The sequence below is a fragment of the Sus scrofa genome, chromosome 7, assembly GCF_054392235.1.
Source record: "Sus scrofa isolate SSC_HxYL_T2T_F1_AM1 chromosome 7, Sscrofa_HxYL_maternal_Yorkshire_Landrace_v2.0, whole genome shotgun sequence".
NCBI classification, from domain to species: Eukaryota; Metazoa; Chordata; class Mammalia; order Artiodactyla; family Suidae; genus Sus; species Sus scrofa.
In genome coordinates, this window is record NC_139389.1 from 24528599 (window position 1) to 24545075 (window position 16477).

General features: G+C 36.5%; 2 protein-coding genes across 2 annotated transcripts; both read right to left on the reverse strand.

Annotated features, from left to right (window-relative positions):
- Positions 1-1041: 1041 nt before the first annotated feature.
- Positions 1042-2010, reverse strand: LOC110258534 (putative olfactory receptor 2B3). Its single transcript, XM_021081778.2, has one exon. It carries the CDS (start codon positions 2008-2010, stop codon positions 1042-1044), a length of 969 nt encoding a protein of 322 aa, XP_020937437.2.
- An 11900-nt stretch (positions 2011-13910) lies between these two features.
- Positions 13911-15925, reverse strand: LOC146401383 (putative olfactory receptor 2B3). Its single transcript, XM_084970359.1, has one exon. The coding sequence runs from the start codon at positions 14850-14852 to the stop codon at positions 13911-13913; it is 942 nt and encodes a 313-aa protein (XP_084826485.1). The 5' UTR covers positions 14853-15925.
- Positions 15926-16477: the final 552 nt, after the last annotated feature.

Below are 16477 nucleotides of genomic sequence, written 5' to 3' on the forward strand. Positions count from 1 at the left end.
AGAATGTCATTGGTAATATGATAGGGATTGCCTTGAATCTGTAGATTGCCTCAGACAGTATTGTCACTTTGACTACATTGATTCTTCCAATCTAAGAGCCTGGTATATTTTTCCATCAATTTGTTTCTTCTTTGATTTCTTTCATCAGTGTCTTATAGTTTTCAGAGTAAGGGTCTTTTGTCTCTTTAGGAAGGTTTATTTCTAGGTATTTTATTCTTTTTGGTGCAATGGTAAATGGGATTGTTCCCCTAATTTCTCTTTCTGATCTTTCATTGTTAGTATATAGAAATGCAATCTATTTCTGTGTATTGGGCATGTACCCAGACAAAAATTTCATTGAAAAACATACATGCACCCATATATTCATCACAGCACTATTCACAATAGTCAAGACATGGAAACAACCTAAATGGATGAATGGATTAGGAAGATGTGGTACATATAAACAATGGAATATTACTCAACCATAAAAGGACCAAATAATGCCATTTACAGCAACATGGATGGAACTAGACACTCTCATACTAAGTGAAGTAAGTCAGAAAGAGAAAGACAGACACCATATCACGTATATGTGGAGTCTAAAATATGGCACAAGTGATCCACCTACAAAACAGAAAAGATCATGGGCATGTAGGACAGACTCGTGTTTGCTGGGGGGAGGGAGGGAGTGGGATGGACCGAGAATTTGGGGTTAGTAGATGAAAACTCTTGCATTTGGAGTGGACAGGCAATGAGATCCTGCTGTATAGCACAGGGAACTATATATCTAATCACCTGTAAAGGAATATGGTGGAGGATAATGTGAGAAAAAGAGTGTATACATATGTATTACTGGGTCACTTTGGTGTACAACAGAAATTAACAGAACATTGTAAATAAATCATAATAAATCTTTTTTAACAAAAGAAAAGATGTCTTCAGCATTGCTTCCTGAAGCAAGTTTTATAAGTTTTGGCTGAATTCAATACAATCATGAGAGCCTGAAAAAATGAAAAATCAATTAAAAGACTATTATCATTTTCAAGGATAAGGACAGATTCAGAAGATTGTTGTCACAATGGAACACTTATTTCTTATAGAAAATGTTAATAATTCCAGCCTCTTGAAGGCCTCTTTCATATCTTTATTTCTAAGGCTATAGATGAGAGGGTTCAACATGGGTGTGAATATCCCATAGAAAAGGGAAACCATCTTTCCCCAGTCCTTAGAAGTGGAAGAAGGTGGTTGTAGATACATGTATGTGCCTGTTCCAAAAAAGAGAGAGACCACAACCATGTGAGACCCACACGTTCCAAAAGCTTTTCGCCGTCCTTCGGCTGACCTGATTCTCAATACTGCTTGAGCTATGAAGCCATAGGAGATGAGGATCAATGTCACTGGAATTAGCAGAATTAACACACTGAAGAAAAAGAGCTCGGAGACAATAGGCTTTGTGTCAGCACATGACAACTTGAGAAGGGCAGGAACCTCACAGAAAAAGTGGTCCACTTCCTGATGACCACAGCGAGGCATGTTAAGGGTCAAGGAGGACTGCAACACTGAGTTGCTGAAGCCAGTGAGCCAGGAGAAGGCTGTCATCTTGAGGCAGAACCAGGGGTTCATGATGACTACGTAGCGGAGGGGTCTGCAAATGGCCACATATCTGTCAAAGGACATAACAGCCAGGAGGAGACACTCCGTAGCACCCAGAGCCAGGAAGATGATGAGCTGGGCCACACAGCCACCATAACTGATGGTCTTTTTGTTCTGACAAATGTTTTTCAACATATGAGGGACGGTGCTCGTGGTGTAACAGAGATCTAATATGGAGAGGTTTGTGAGAAAGAAATACATGGGAGTGTGAAGCTTGGGATCCAGAATGCACACCATCATGATGGACACATTGCCAAAGATGGTGGTTGCGTATGATGCTAATAGGAGCACCAAAAGGGGCGTTTGTAGCCAGGGCTTGTCTGAGAAGCCAAGTAGTATGAACTCTTTTGAGGAGCTCTCGTTTGCCCGATTCATGATGACTCACTAACTTTTCATTCCTGAAAGCATAAAACGGGAAATTGTCAGTCGGAAATTATCGAATACTCTTATTGTAACTGGACTGAATTTAGAACAATTATAATGAATGATGCAATGCAAATATAATTTATAGCCGGTAAATAGATCTTGTGAAATACAGTATAATTACCCCATCGTTAGAAAGTAGGTCTTCTGTTTTCAGTAGTTAGGTTTGACTTTATGAAGTAAATCATTACATTTATTTTTATTTTTCAATATTTTGGTCTTTTTAGGGCTACACCCATGGTATATGGAAGTTCCGAGGCTAGGGGTCTAATCAGAGCTGTAGCTGCCAGCCTACGCCACAACCAGAACAATGCCAGATCCCAGCCACATCTGCAACCTACACCACAGATCATGGCAATGCCAAATCCTTAACCCACTGAGCAAAGCCAGCATCCTCATGGATACTAGTCAGTTTCTTTTCCACTGAGCCATGATGGGAACATTTAAATGCCAAGAATGTAAACTTAACATGGACATTTTAAGTGCTCAATACATTTCAATTCTTCTCTCTCCCATTTCTTACCTTCAAATTATTACCTTAATAATCATTTGATAATAATACTTCTTTTAATCCAATAGTTTTTTTTTCTGGTGATAATGACTATTCTTTTTTTTTAAATTGCTATTTCCCCAATACATTTTTTTTTGTCTTTTTGTTGTTGTTGTTGTTGTTATTGTTGTTGTTGTTGCTATTTCTTGGGCCGCTCCCGCGGCATATGGAGGTTCCCAGGCTAGGGGTCGAATCGGAGCTGTAGCCACCGGCCTACAGCAGAGCCACAGCAGCGCGGGATCCGAGCCACGTCTGCAACCTACACCACAGCTCACAGCAACGCCGGATCGTTAACCCACTGAGCAAGGGCAGGGACAGAACCCTCAACCTCATGGTTCCTGGTCGGATTCGTTAACCACTGCACCACGACGGGAACTCCCCCAATACATTTTTTTTTCTCCTGTACAGCATGGTGACCCAGTTACACATACATGTACACATTCTATTTTCTCACATTATCATGCTCCATCATAAGTGATAATCCAGTAATTTTTAATTCAAGCTAAAATGCTGAGTAACATCGATCTTATAAGGATATCTTCTAAATCTGAAGTTGATTAAAGAAATCTGCTTGTTTTAGTAGTATGTTCTTGGGATTTTTTGAGTTGCCTCTTCCTCCTAAATGACATGTCTGAACATCCATTCGCACAAAGAGCTATCATGGGTACTAGATGCTTTATTTCATGGTGATAAAATTATGGCTTGTTTGAGGTTTATAGTGATGGTCACAGGTGACATGTCCCTGCCTCACCAAGGACCTTGCTGAAAATTGTATAACTACTAGTTGTTGCTTGACTAACATGTGACAGACACTGCTTAGTGTCTGAAATAATTCTAATTCGAATCCAGATCCTCATAAATAGGTATTATCTATATTTTATTGGCTCTGCCACTCAGTGAGAATAAATAGTTTGCATTCTCAGTAATCTTGAGGCCAGGACCGAAAGCCAGGGTTTAAATTTCTTTTCTTATATTTAGCTCAGTTCCACCTAAAAATATAGACAGCACAAGAAGAGGGCACAACAGTGGTTATCAGGGAAAACGAGAACCAAAAATCAAATAAAGTTGATTGTCTTCGGTCTGTGGAAGTTATCAGTTTTTTAGTCATATGACCCAAAGCCACCTAAGTTTCTCTGGCATGTTTAAGTGCAGGTCATTGATTAGACTTACTCCATTTGAATTTATAAGCATGAAAATAGAGAGTGTTCCTAGATTGACTTGAGAAAGAAGATAAAATAAGGATCGTCATATTTTATAACAAAGTGGAATACTTTTTTCCCAAGTAACCTTGGTATATGAGCTATGACTTTACCATGGGATGTCTATATGAGAATGATTAGAGATTGTTCTAAGATTTGTAGCTTTTTTTATTATATGTAGTTTTGATTTTACTTTTTTTAGCTACAGATAAACATTATTACTTGGTAAATACCAAATATACACTTTCAGTTGAAAAATGGAAAAGGATATAAGATTTGACTTATTTGTGTATACATATAAATTTTAAAGTTTTGCATGAAAAAAGTTTATGTACACTAATAAAGGATAATTTTAAGATGAAAAAGACAGTTTATGGCAAAAATGATTAACTTATTAAAATATGAATAATTATACTGTGTAGTTATGAGAAAAGACCAAAAATTCAAGAAAAAGAGAACAATTGATATAAATAAGCAGGTTGGGGAAGATAAAATGTATGAAGCAAAAGTGAAAATAGAAAAGATATGCAACTTTCTTATCATTGAAGAAATACAAATCAAAACAATGAAATATTGCCTTGTCTATTCATCTATTCATCAGGTAATGTTAACAACAATCACCTTTAAAAGTTAGCTCTTCAGAGCCTCTGCAGCTAGACTCTTTGAGCATTTTATATCTGAGCTATATGATCCTGGGCAAGTTGGTGAACATCCTTGTGTTCAAAATTCAAAATTTCCATCTTGATAATAAGAGGTAATTATTGTATAGCTCTAATGGGGCAGTGCGAATACATCTGAACTTAGGATAGTTCTGGAAACCTAGTAAGAATTCAATGAATGTGAGCTAGTTATCATGAATAGCATCAATAACATTAATCATTAGCAGTAGTTATTAATAATAATGTATCATTTTCTAACCTACTATGTATGTGAAATAACAACCAAATTAATATTGGTGATGTCAAAGCTTATTATAATTTTATAATATTATACTATGAAATGATTACATATGCATGTATTTTTTCTTTGTTTCTAGCACGATACTAAGAATATAGTTTTCCAGTAAATGATAGTCAAGTCAGTGGTGGTTAGGAGATATTGACTTGCCTGACGGGCATGAGAGGAGAGATAAGAACACTACTCAGCAGCAGTTTTTTTTCCTCTTTCTATTTTTTTGCACATCTTCTACTCTTTTCCACTGAACAGAATGGCATTAGTGTCAACTCATTCCACCGATTCCTTTACATTATCAGAAAAATGAACCCACTCTTTGAAAAAGACGTTTTCATCCACTGGCATCATTACTCTTTTCCTATTTATATAAACTCTATTAATCAAAAGAATCCTTACATACCCCTAATTCTTTTTTTTTTCCGTAAAAAATTCTCACTGACTCTTTTTATGTATGGTGATATTGTGGACAAATATTCATTCAAAGAGTGAAATGGCAACAAGGACTTTTGGAATCACTGAAAATACTTGACATTTATTTCAAGAATCCCAGGAAAAAAATTGAACTCTCTGGTTTTTTAATATGATGCAACCCAGAGGCAGGGATATGAAATGATCTTAAGAGACCCTTCTCACTCATGGTAATAACATAATTCTCTTCAGTAGACATCACTCACCTTTTTTTCCTAGTGTCAAAGAGATGTCTATATAATTCTTTGTGCCATGTTTTAAAGAAAGTTTCGTCCAAAAACAGGGGGAAAAGTGCAATGACTTTTTGAGTTTTCAAGCCTTGTGAAATTCTTTTTCAGCTGCATTTTGCCCACAGATTGAGAATAAAATTAGCATATGACCTCATTGCATCAAAAACATATGAAAAGAGTCCATATGATGAGGTAAAAGTGTATTTTAGATATTGTCTTCAGTCATCAGGGTGTTTTTGATTGACACTGGCTCTTCTCACCAGGTCTAATACAATGAGAAGCTGATTTTATCGCTATCAGCAACATCCATAGTCCTGGAGAGAGAATTGTACCTTTAAATAAAGGGCTTACCTTTCATACAATGTGTGCTCTTTTAGCCCTAGGGATATGAGAGTCTCTCAAGTTTAATTGGTCATTGTGTCCAGAGAGGAAATATGTGAACTCTGTTCCCAACTATACTAGTAGCATAATAGTGGCACATGGATGGATCACAAATTATAAAATTAGGTTGAAAATAATAGTCATGAAATATAAACCATAAAAAATGTTTGGAATTGTTTAATCAGGAGAGTACAAGTCTAAATGAAATGTAGATCTCATTCTTTTTTTTTTCTTTTTTCTTTTTTTTTTTTTTTGGTCTTCATAGGGGCGCACGTGTGGCATATGGAAATTCCCAAGCTAGGGGGTCAAACCTGAGCTGTAGCTGCCGGCCTACACCACAGCCACAGCAATGCCAGATCCATGCCGCGTCTGCGACCTGCACCACAGCTCACCGGAATGCTGGATCCTTAACCCACTGAGCTAGGCCAGAGATCAAACCCGCATCCTCATGGATGCTAGTCGGGTTCCTTAACCCCTGAGCCATGACAGGAACTCCAGATCTCATTCTTTTAAATGGTCTCAGGGTCAAATACTGAGCCCACTGATGGGCTGAAAAAATAGTATTTGTATTGTTCATTGATTTTTGTGATGAATGTGTTTGGACTAAACCTGCTAGAGATTTTCAAGTTAAAAACCATATCATGCAAAGTCACAGCATGTAAATTAAAACATCGAAGTCTAAGGTTAGCATGCATTCACTGGGAAAGAACTACAGTTGACTCTTGGGCAACTTAAGTTTGAACTGCGAGGTCCACTTATACACAGATTTTTAAAAAAAATATATACAAAAATATATGTGTAGAACTTCATGTACAAGACTTTTATCCTCACGTAGGCATGAATAATATTTAATGTAAAATTAATAATATATTATTTTTATTATTATTTATAACTTTGCTTTTCAAAGAATCATAATTAGAGAAACTGCATTTCAGTCTATTATCACAGATAAATGGTTTTTTAAAAATGTAGCAATATTACATAGAATAATAATAAATGTAAATTTCTTTTGATTCTCTGTACTAATGGGGATTGAAGAATGATATGTTTACTAGATCAACTACATGCCAGAGCCTCTGTTAATCTTTTCTGGTTAAGATTCTACAAATGATACACAGCTACAAATAGGGCAACCATTTATTAAGTTTAAGGTAATGTACTTTTATCTGCCTTAGTACCTCTGGGTTTTGTAGGAGGGAACCGTAATCCATTGATTCTCCATTCTTTATGTTTCAAAGTCTGAACTAATCTATGCATTTTCTCCAGGATACAGTATTGCTTTTGAGCATGGCTGATTAGGGGCGGTTTTGTGGATTTTCCCCCTTGGCTCTTACTCCATTAGGGTATCCATGACGAAGTTCTTCCAGCTGCTAAGTGTATCTATCCCACTTTGCATTTAGGGACCAGATAAATATCATAGGGTAAGTCCACAAACCTATTGGACTAACTAAATTAGACATGGATATATGTAATCCTACCCTATGCCCAGAAGGAATGAGAAAGCTAAATATTTGTGCTCAGCTTTAAAGACTACCACTGTATGCCTTATAGTCACAAAATATTTCATTTATTTTCTTCCTACACACAAAGCACATCTGCCTCTTTCTCATTACAAGGTCAATTCTCCCAATCTCTTCAGTAGGTCTACACTTGAATTCTCTTAGCTCAGAAATCTGTGAATTAAATAGACAAGCTGTCTCTGTCCTTCACATGCTCAAAATGTATTCAGGAGATCTGAAAGAAGATGACTAATACAAACACTCCCGAACAGAAAAAGGAAAATTTAGTTACAGGTCGCTAGAAATTCAGAAAACCACGGGGCGGTTGTTGTGAAGAGCTCCAACTGTGAGTTGGTAATTTTTCCACATTCCACTCATTAGAAGTAGTTCCACAGTCCATTGTATTCATAACTCTTGGCTTCTACCCTTTTGGAGTTCCATTATTTTCAGTGTTTATGTCTGAAGAGCAATAAAGAATGTGTAAGCCTTTTCAAATTCCTTCCTACTTAATGAAATTTGGGAGTCCAAGGGTTAATTTAAGTCTCAAACAGTCAGAAGCTTCTTTAATTCAGATTTGTGTTGTATTTGGTAGTATAACTCTCTCTAAAATTTAGCTTATCAGTTTTATCTTAATCTACTGCATGTTCCAATGGCCACATCAACAACTGACAAGACATCACTCTCTCCATATGTCTATCTGTGAATTTCTTGAGTCTATCAATCTTTGATGGGATAGGCTTATTCACTTTTCGTCTTCCCCTTATTCTCTTTTTCTTCAATCATTTGTTTCAACTAAAAGGATACAATAGATACATGTATATTTAATCCACCCAGAAAGTTTAATAACCGGTACAGTTGCTGCATTCTTAAATCAATTCTAATTATTAGAGATTATATTTTAATTGGCCTCTGTTGCTCAAAGTATGTCTTTATTTATTTTAAAAAAAGTTTTATTGAGATGTAATAAACATAGCATAAAATTCACTTTTAAAAAGTGTATATTTAAGCTTTTTTGTATATTCAGCATTATACAATTTTCACCACAATTTGAGAACATTTTCATCCGTTCCAAAAGAAATCTGATGCTCATTAGTAGTCATTCCTCTTACTTCCCCCTAACCCTCTCTGCCTTAGGTAACCACTAACCTTTCTTTCTTTCTGTCTTCACCTTATACTATATGTGATCTTTTGTAAGTGTGTTTCTTTCACTTAGCATAATGTTTTCAGGGTTCACCCAGGTTGTAGCATATATCAATACTTCATTTATTTTAGTTGCCAGATATTTTACTGTGTGGATATATATATATATGTTTTTTTTTGTTAGCAAATCCATCAATAGCTGGACATTTGAGTTATTTCCACTTCAGAGTATTATTTTGAATAATAAATCTATGAACATTTATGCATAAATTTTTCTCAGTGAGCATATGTTTTCAGTTTTCCTGGGTATACACCTAGGAATAGGATTGTTAGATCTTATGATATTTCTCAAAGATTAAACATAGAGTTACTATGTGATCTAACAATCCTATTCCTAGGTGTATACCCAGGAAAACTGAAAACATATGCCCACTGAGAAAAACTTATGCAACTTATACAACTCAACAGCAAAAAAGCCAACAACCCAATGGAAAAATGGGCAAAAGACCTGAAAAGACATTTCTCCAAGGAAGATATACAGATGGCCAACAAGCAGATGAAAAAATGTTCCACCTCCCTGATTATTAGAGAAATGCAAATCAAATCTACCATGAGATGTCAGACTGGCCATCATTAATAAGTCCACAAATACCAAATGCTGGAGGGGGTGTGGAGAAAAGGGAACCCTCCTGCACTGTTTGTGGGAATGTAAGCTGGTACAGCCACTATGGAGAACAGTATGGCGGTATCTCAGAAAACTATACATAGAACTACCACACGACCCAGCAATCTCACTCTTGGGCATATATCCAGACAAAACTTTCCTTAAAAAAACACATACACCCTCATGTTCATTGCAGCTCTATTCACAATAGCCAAGACATGGAAACAACTCAAATGTCCATCCACAGATGATTGGATTAGGAAGATGTGGTATATATACCCAATGGTATACTACTCATCCATAAAAAAGAATGAAATAATGCCATTTGCAGCAACATGGATGGAACTAGAGACTCTCATCCTGAGTGAAGCAAGTCAGAAAGAGAAAGACAAATACCATATGCTATCACCTATATCTGGAATCTAATATATGGCACAGATGAACCTTTCCACAGAAAATAAAATCACGGATTTCGAGAATAGACTTGTCATTGCTTAGGGGAGAGGGAGGGAGTGGGATGGACTGGGAGTTTGAGGTTAATAGATGCATTCTATTGCCTTTGGAATGGATTAACAATGAGATCCTGCTGTGTAGCACTGGGAACTATTTCTAGTTACCTATGATGAAGTATGATAATGTGAGAAAAAAGAATGTATACATGTATGTGTAACTCAGTCTACCCAGTTTTTTTCCTACCATGCTGTACAGTAGGAAAAAAAAATAATGTATTGGGGAAATTGAAAAAAAAAGAGAAAAAAGGGAAGTATCATCAATTGTTTTCCAAAGTACCTTTACAATTCCATATTCCCAAAAACAGGTCGTGAGAGTTCCAGTTCCTTTACAACCTCACTTATGCTTGTTATTGCCTGTCTTTTTTTTTTTTTTTGTCTTTTTTGGGGCCACACCCACAACACAGGGAGGTTCCCAGGCCAGCAGTCAAATCAGAGCTGTAGCTGTTGACCTGCGCCACAGACACAGCGATGAGCCATGTCTGTGACCTACACCACAGCTCACAGCAATGCCGGATCCTTAACCCACTGAACCCGTGTCCTCATGGATACTAGTCAGGTTCATTAACTGCTGAGCCATGATGGGAACTCTCCCCACCCCATTTTTAAATTATACACTATCTAATGGGTGTAAAGTGGCATCTCTGAAGTTTTTATTTGCAAATAAAATGATCAAAATGTTGAGCATTTGGTTGTGTGTAGAATATTCTTAATTTTATTTATTACTATCTGGAACTAAGAAAGCTTTTTCCCCTTTCTAACCCATCAAGTGCTTGAATATTTAGAGTCTCACTATTTTATATTCACTTGAAAACAGGTATTGTTTCCCAGATTTACTTTTTTTGGTAATATCTCGTCAAGTATATCCAATAGTAACACAACACATACTGTTTTTCAATTTCTTCATCTAGATTTACAATCTTGGGCTCCTTATCTGCCTTCAAAATTATTGCAGTTGATACTTTTATCAAACAGTTTCTTACTATGTAATATGGATCACTTGGTTCCAAGTTTTAATATCAATGCCCTCACCATCTGCCATGTGACCCTTATGCCAATGTCTCCTATTTAACTTTTTTTCCTTAACATCAGGACCCCACTATTGGTACCAGTGTCTGTTGTCAGTTAGGATAAGTTACATTATAAGTAACTCATAATGAATGTAAGTAATAAGAGCATCAAAAACCTCAGTGACTTTAAATAATTAAGTTTTATTTCTCATTCATGCTAATTTCCTATCAAAATTTGGAGTTCTACTCCATATTGTCTTCAATCCAGGATTCAGACACATTAACTCTCCTTGTAACTTTGCTTCTTTCAGCTGACATTGGGAAAGATTATGGCAGTGTGGACTAGATCTTAAAGACATTGTCAAGATGTGACCCACGTCATATCTGCTTCTGCTTGCACTTAATCGACAAAGCAAGTTTAAGTCAGGCCTACATTCAATAGGACAGGAAAGTGCAAATCTACCATCTGCATAGAAGGAGAGAGAAAATCAAATACCCATGAACAAATCTAGTTTATAATAAGTATGAGAAATGTACTATTTCCAAATACTCAGGGAAATAAAACAAATAAGAACTTGGTAATTTTTCTGCTATCATTGACAAATGCCTCAAACAATGAAAATTAGCAGAGTTAGCAAAAGCTCATGAAACAAATAGTTTCATTCAGTCTATATAGTGCTGGTGAGAATGTGTAATGCTATAAAATTTCTTCAGGGAAGCTTGGCAATTTGTATTAACTCTTAGGTCTTCTCAGAAATTTATGATTTGACTGAGTTATATCATTTCAAAAATATAAGTTGACATATGGACATAGATTTGTAAGTGCAGAATTCTTTACAGTAGCATTTGTAATGATCAAAACAAGGAAATAGTTAAATGTATTTTAATGTACCTGCATGGTGAAATTCACTTTGCAGCTATTTTAATGATAATTTAAGAATCCTGATATATTCCTTTTTAAAGTGTTTTTAAAATATTTATTTGTTTATTAGCCACACCCATGGCATATGAAAGTTCCCATGCTGGGGATTGAATCTGAGCCGGAGTTGCAACCTACACTGTGGCGGTGGCATCACCAGATCCTTAACCCACTGTGCCTGCCTGGGGATCGAACAGGTGCCTCCACAGAGACAAGCCTTATCATTAACCCACTGTACCACAGTGGGAATTCCAGAACCCTGGTATATTCTAAGGATATAATGCATATATAAAAAAAATTAAACCTCCATTGACAGAAAAAAGGAATAAGCTAATATGCCAACAATGGTGAAATGTAAATATAATAAATTTAAGAATGAGTTCTTTTTCATAAAACTGTTTGCTTTTAATAAAATGTAGGTGCATAAAGATAAGATAGCTTGGGCAATAAGGTAGGTTTAGGTAAAAGATGATGGTATCAGAAGTGTGAAGATGGAGAGGAATTGGAGAGATGGGAGGTAAAAAAGAGGAATGATTGATATGTCTTGGTAATGGTTTTGGTGTGAAAAATTAAGGCATGATGGTGTAAGATATGATTTGCAAATGTAAATAGCAGGTGAATCCATTCATTAAAACAGCAAGCTTTAGAAGAGGCCTTCGTGGCAAAGGGAGAGCAGGTGTCAGCTTTCCGATGTGTTAAATCTGAAATGCTTATCACATAGTCAAGTGATGGCAAAGCCATATACAGGTTTGGAAATTTTAAAAAGCACCCAAATTAGAGATATAATTGTTTTATTTAATTTAGGGTCTTGAGTTACTTATTGTTTTTGTTGAGAAAATCAGCTTTTTAAATGCCATATATTTGAAGTCATTCCCTTTCCCATGTCTCTGAAGTGTTACATTTAGTAAATCATTATTATGACATAGGAACCATATTCTGTACTTACGTTGTAGTTATTTTCTACTGCTGCTTCTACCTTCCCTACTTTGCTTATTGGATAAATGCTAAACTTTTCAGTTATCATCTCCAGACTATTTTTGTATGTGTTTTGCACTCTCTGTCTTAACTACTTACAATTACCTATAATTTCTGAAAAGCTTACTTTTGTAATCCTTTCTCTGCTGCCTAAAATATTTCCTCATCCATGTTCTTATATTAGTAATTGCAAATAAATATTTAAGTGTCTGAGTTTAAGGGTCATTTTCTTTAGGAACTAGAATTTTTTTTTAGTAGAGGAACTGTGATTTTTTTTCTGGTCTAGTGTTATCTAGTGGTCAATAAATATTTATCTAGTGACTATCCAAATAAAAATTAATTCAGATAAATATTAGAAAAATGATTCCTATTAACATTTCTATGAATAATTTATTTTATAATTCAGAGGAGTTCCAGCAACCCTGGGGTAGAACTTTGGACAAGTAAATATTTAAGAAATGAAGGAAAAAAAGGAGAAATGCTAACAATGGGGAGTAAAGAATGAATTAAAATAGGTGGTGGAGTTCCCGTCGTGGTGCAGTGGTTAACGAATCCGACTAGGAACCATGAGGTTGAGGGTTCGGTCCCTGCCCTTGCTCAGTGGGTTAACGATCTGGCGTTGCCGTGAGCTGTGGTGTAGGTTGCAGACGCGGCTCGGATCCCGCGCTGCTGTGGCTCTGGCGTAGGCCGGTGGCTACAGCTCCGATTAGACCCCTAGCCTGGGAACCTCCATATGCCGTGGGAGTGGCCCAAGAAATAACAAAAAAAAGACCAAAAAAAAAAATAGTTGGAAGTAAAACCCAATTGACATTTCAAGTTTCTAGTATAAGATGCACACACTTAGCTGGTTTAAAGCCAGCTATATTTGAGACAGACTACATGCTTAGAACAGTTCTGGAAGGGGCATATGATGGATTTTTTTCAAGGGATGTGAGGATGCAAAGCGATTGCAGACATCCGTGCTGGGAGTATTTTTGGCTTTGGCTCACTGGTTATATAATTATAAAGATGTGGAAACCCCAAACTAGCTGGTAGACAGGATAGTATATAAGTGAGAAGGTAAAACATTCATGACCTGACTAGTCTGACATGGATAGGAGGAAATTTTACCAGAATATGGCTTCAAGGAACAGAGTGCTTTGGGGGAACTCTGGAAAGCAAAAGTGTTTTGAATTTAGAAGAGTAATCGTACAATCTCAGCATTGCTTCCTGAACAGAAAAAGAATTTTTTAACCATTGGTACAATTCAATGATATCATAAGAGCATGAACAACAGGAAAATCAGATCAAACATTATTAACATTTTCAAGGATAAGGACAGACTCAGAAGGGTCTCATGACAGTGGAGCAATTCTCATTTCTTATAGAAAAAGATTATTGACATCATCCTCTTGAAGGCCTCTTTCATATCTTTATTTCTAAGGCTATAGATGAGAGGGTTCAACATGGGTGTGAATATCCCATAGAAAAGGGAAACCATCTTTCCCCAGTCCTTAGAAGTGGACGAAGGTGGTTGTAGGTACATGTAAATGCCTGTTCCAAAAAAGAGAGAGACCACAACCATGTGAGACCCACACGTTCCAAAAGCTTTTCGCCGTCCTTCGGCTGACCTGATTCTCAATACTGCTTGAGCTATGAAGCCATAGGAGATGAGGATCAATGTCACTGGAATTAGCAGAATTAACACACTGAAGAAAAAGAGCTCGGAGACAATAGGCTTTGTGTCAGCACATGACAACTTGAGAAGGGCAGGAACCTCACAGAAAAAGTGGTCCACTTCCTGATGACCACAGCGAGGCATGTTAAGGGTCAAGGAGGACTGCAACACTGAGTTGCTGAAGCCAGTGAGCCAGGAGAAGGCTGTCATCTTGAGGCAGAACCAGGGGTTCATGATGACTACGTAGCGGAGGGGTCTGCAAATGGCCACATATCTGTCAAAGGACATAACAGCCAGGAGGAGACACTCCGTAGCACCCAGAGCCAGGAAGATGATGAGCTGGGCCACACAGCCACCATAACTGATGGTCTTTTTGTTCTGACAAATGTTTTTCAACATATGAGGGACAGTGCTCGTGGTGTAACAGAGATCTAATATGGAGAGGTTTGTGAGAAAGAAATACATGGGAGTGTGAAGCTTGGGATCCAGAATGCACACCATCATGATGGACACATTGCCAAAGATGGTGGTTGCGTATGATGCTAATAGGAGCACCAAAAGGGGCGTTTGTAGCCAGGGCTTGTCTGAGAAGCCAAGTAGTATGAACTCTTTTGAGGAGCTCTCGTTTGCCCGATTCATGATGACTCATTAACTTTTCATTCCTGAAAGCATAAAACGGGAAAATTGTCAGTTGGTAATCATTGAATACTCTTATTGTAATCAAATAAATGATTCCATAGTAAATATAATTTATAGTAAATTAAGTGGAGCCCTTGTAAAAATACAACATACTTATCATATGGTTAGAAAGTAGGTCTTCTGGTTTTAGTAGTTATGTGTGACTTTAAGAAGTAAATCATTACATTTAAATGCCACGAATGTAGACTTCTATGCATAAAACACGGACATTTGTAAGTGCTCAATACATTTTAATTCCTTACCTTTTTCTTACATCCTAAGCTACCTTAATAAGCACTTTAAGATTAAATACTACTTTTAAATCAATTACTTTTAATTTGGGCTGAAAATGCTGAGCAGTGGTTTTAAAAGTTTCATCTAGGTCTACAATTGATTCTACAAATCTTCTGTTTTAGTGACATCTTCATTTTTTTTTTTTTGGTTGTCTCTTTTTCTTAAATGATATGCATGCATGAACATTCCTGCAAAGAGCTATCATGACTATTAGATGGTTTGATTCAAGGAAATAAAAATATGACTTACTTGTGATTTATAGTGATGATCACAGGTGACATCTCCCTGTATCTCCAAATATCTTGATGAAAATTGTAAAACTGATCATTTAATCATTGCCCGATTAACATGTGACTGACACTACTCAGTGCCTAAAATAATTCGCAACAAAATCCTGATAAACAGGTATGTTCTACATTTTATTTCTACTGTGACTCAGTGAGAATAATTTACACACTCAGTAATGGTGGGTTCAATGCTCAAAGGCAGGATATAAAGCCCATTCTATTTTTTATACCATACTTTCCCTCAAATATACATATAGCACAGCAAGAATGACAACATGTAACACAACAGTGGTTATAAATGAAACCAGGAACATCAAAGTCAAATAATCAAGTCGATTTTTTGCAGTCTGTGGAAGTTATCAGTTATTTAGTTATGTAGATCAAACTTCTTCAGTCTTCTTTGAATGTTTAAATCCAAGGTCATTGATATGACTGATACCATATAATTTACAATAAAAATAGAGAGTGCTACTAGACTGATATATGAAGTATAATTTGACCATGGGATGTCTACATGAGGCTGAATGTGGTTATAATATTTGTAACTGCTTCCATTACATGTGATTTTAATTTTAGGTTTTTAGCTGAAGATATACATTATTCCTTGGTAAATAACAGTAATATACTTTCAGTTGAAAAACACAAGAGGATATGAGATTTGACTTTTTTCTGACTGTAACATGTAAATTTTAAACTTTCACATGACGAAAGATTTATACAAAGATAAAAGATAGGAGTTCCCATCATGGCCTAGAGCAGAAATGAATCTGACTAGGATCCGTGAGGACGCAGGTTCGATCCCTGGCCTTGCTCAGTGGGTTAAGGATCTGGCATTGCGGTGAGCTGTGGTGTAGGTTGCAGACGTGGCTCGGATGTGGCATTGCTGTGGCAGTGGTGTAGGCCAGCAGCTACAGCTCTGATTTGACCCCTAGCCTGGGAATCTCCATATGCCAACCAAACAAACAAAAAAAGCAAAGATAAAAGATAAATATAGAATGAAAAACG

Coding starts and splice junctions, on each gene's coding strand:
- LOC110258534 (XM_021081778.2), bottom strand. CDS start 2,010: ATGAATCGGGCAAACGAGAGCTCCTCAAAAGAGTTCATACTACTTGGC.
- LOC146401383 (XM_084970359.1), bottom strand. CDS start 14,852: ATGAATCGGGCAAACGAGAGCTCCTCAAAAGAGTTCATACTACTTGGC.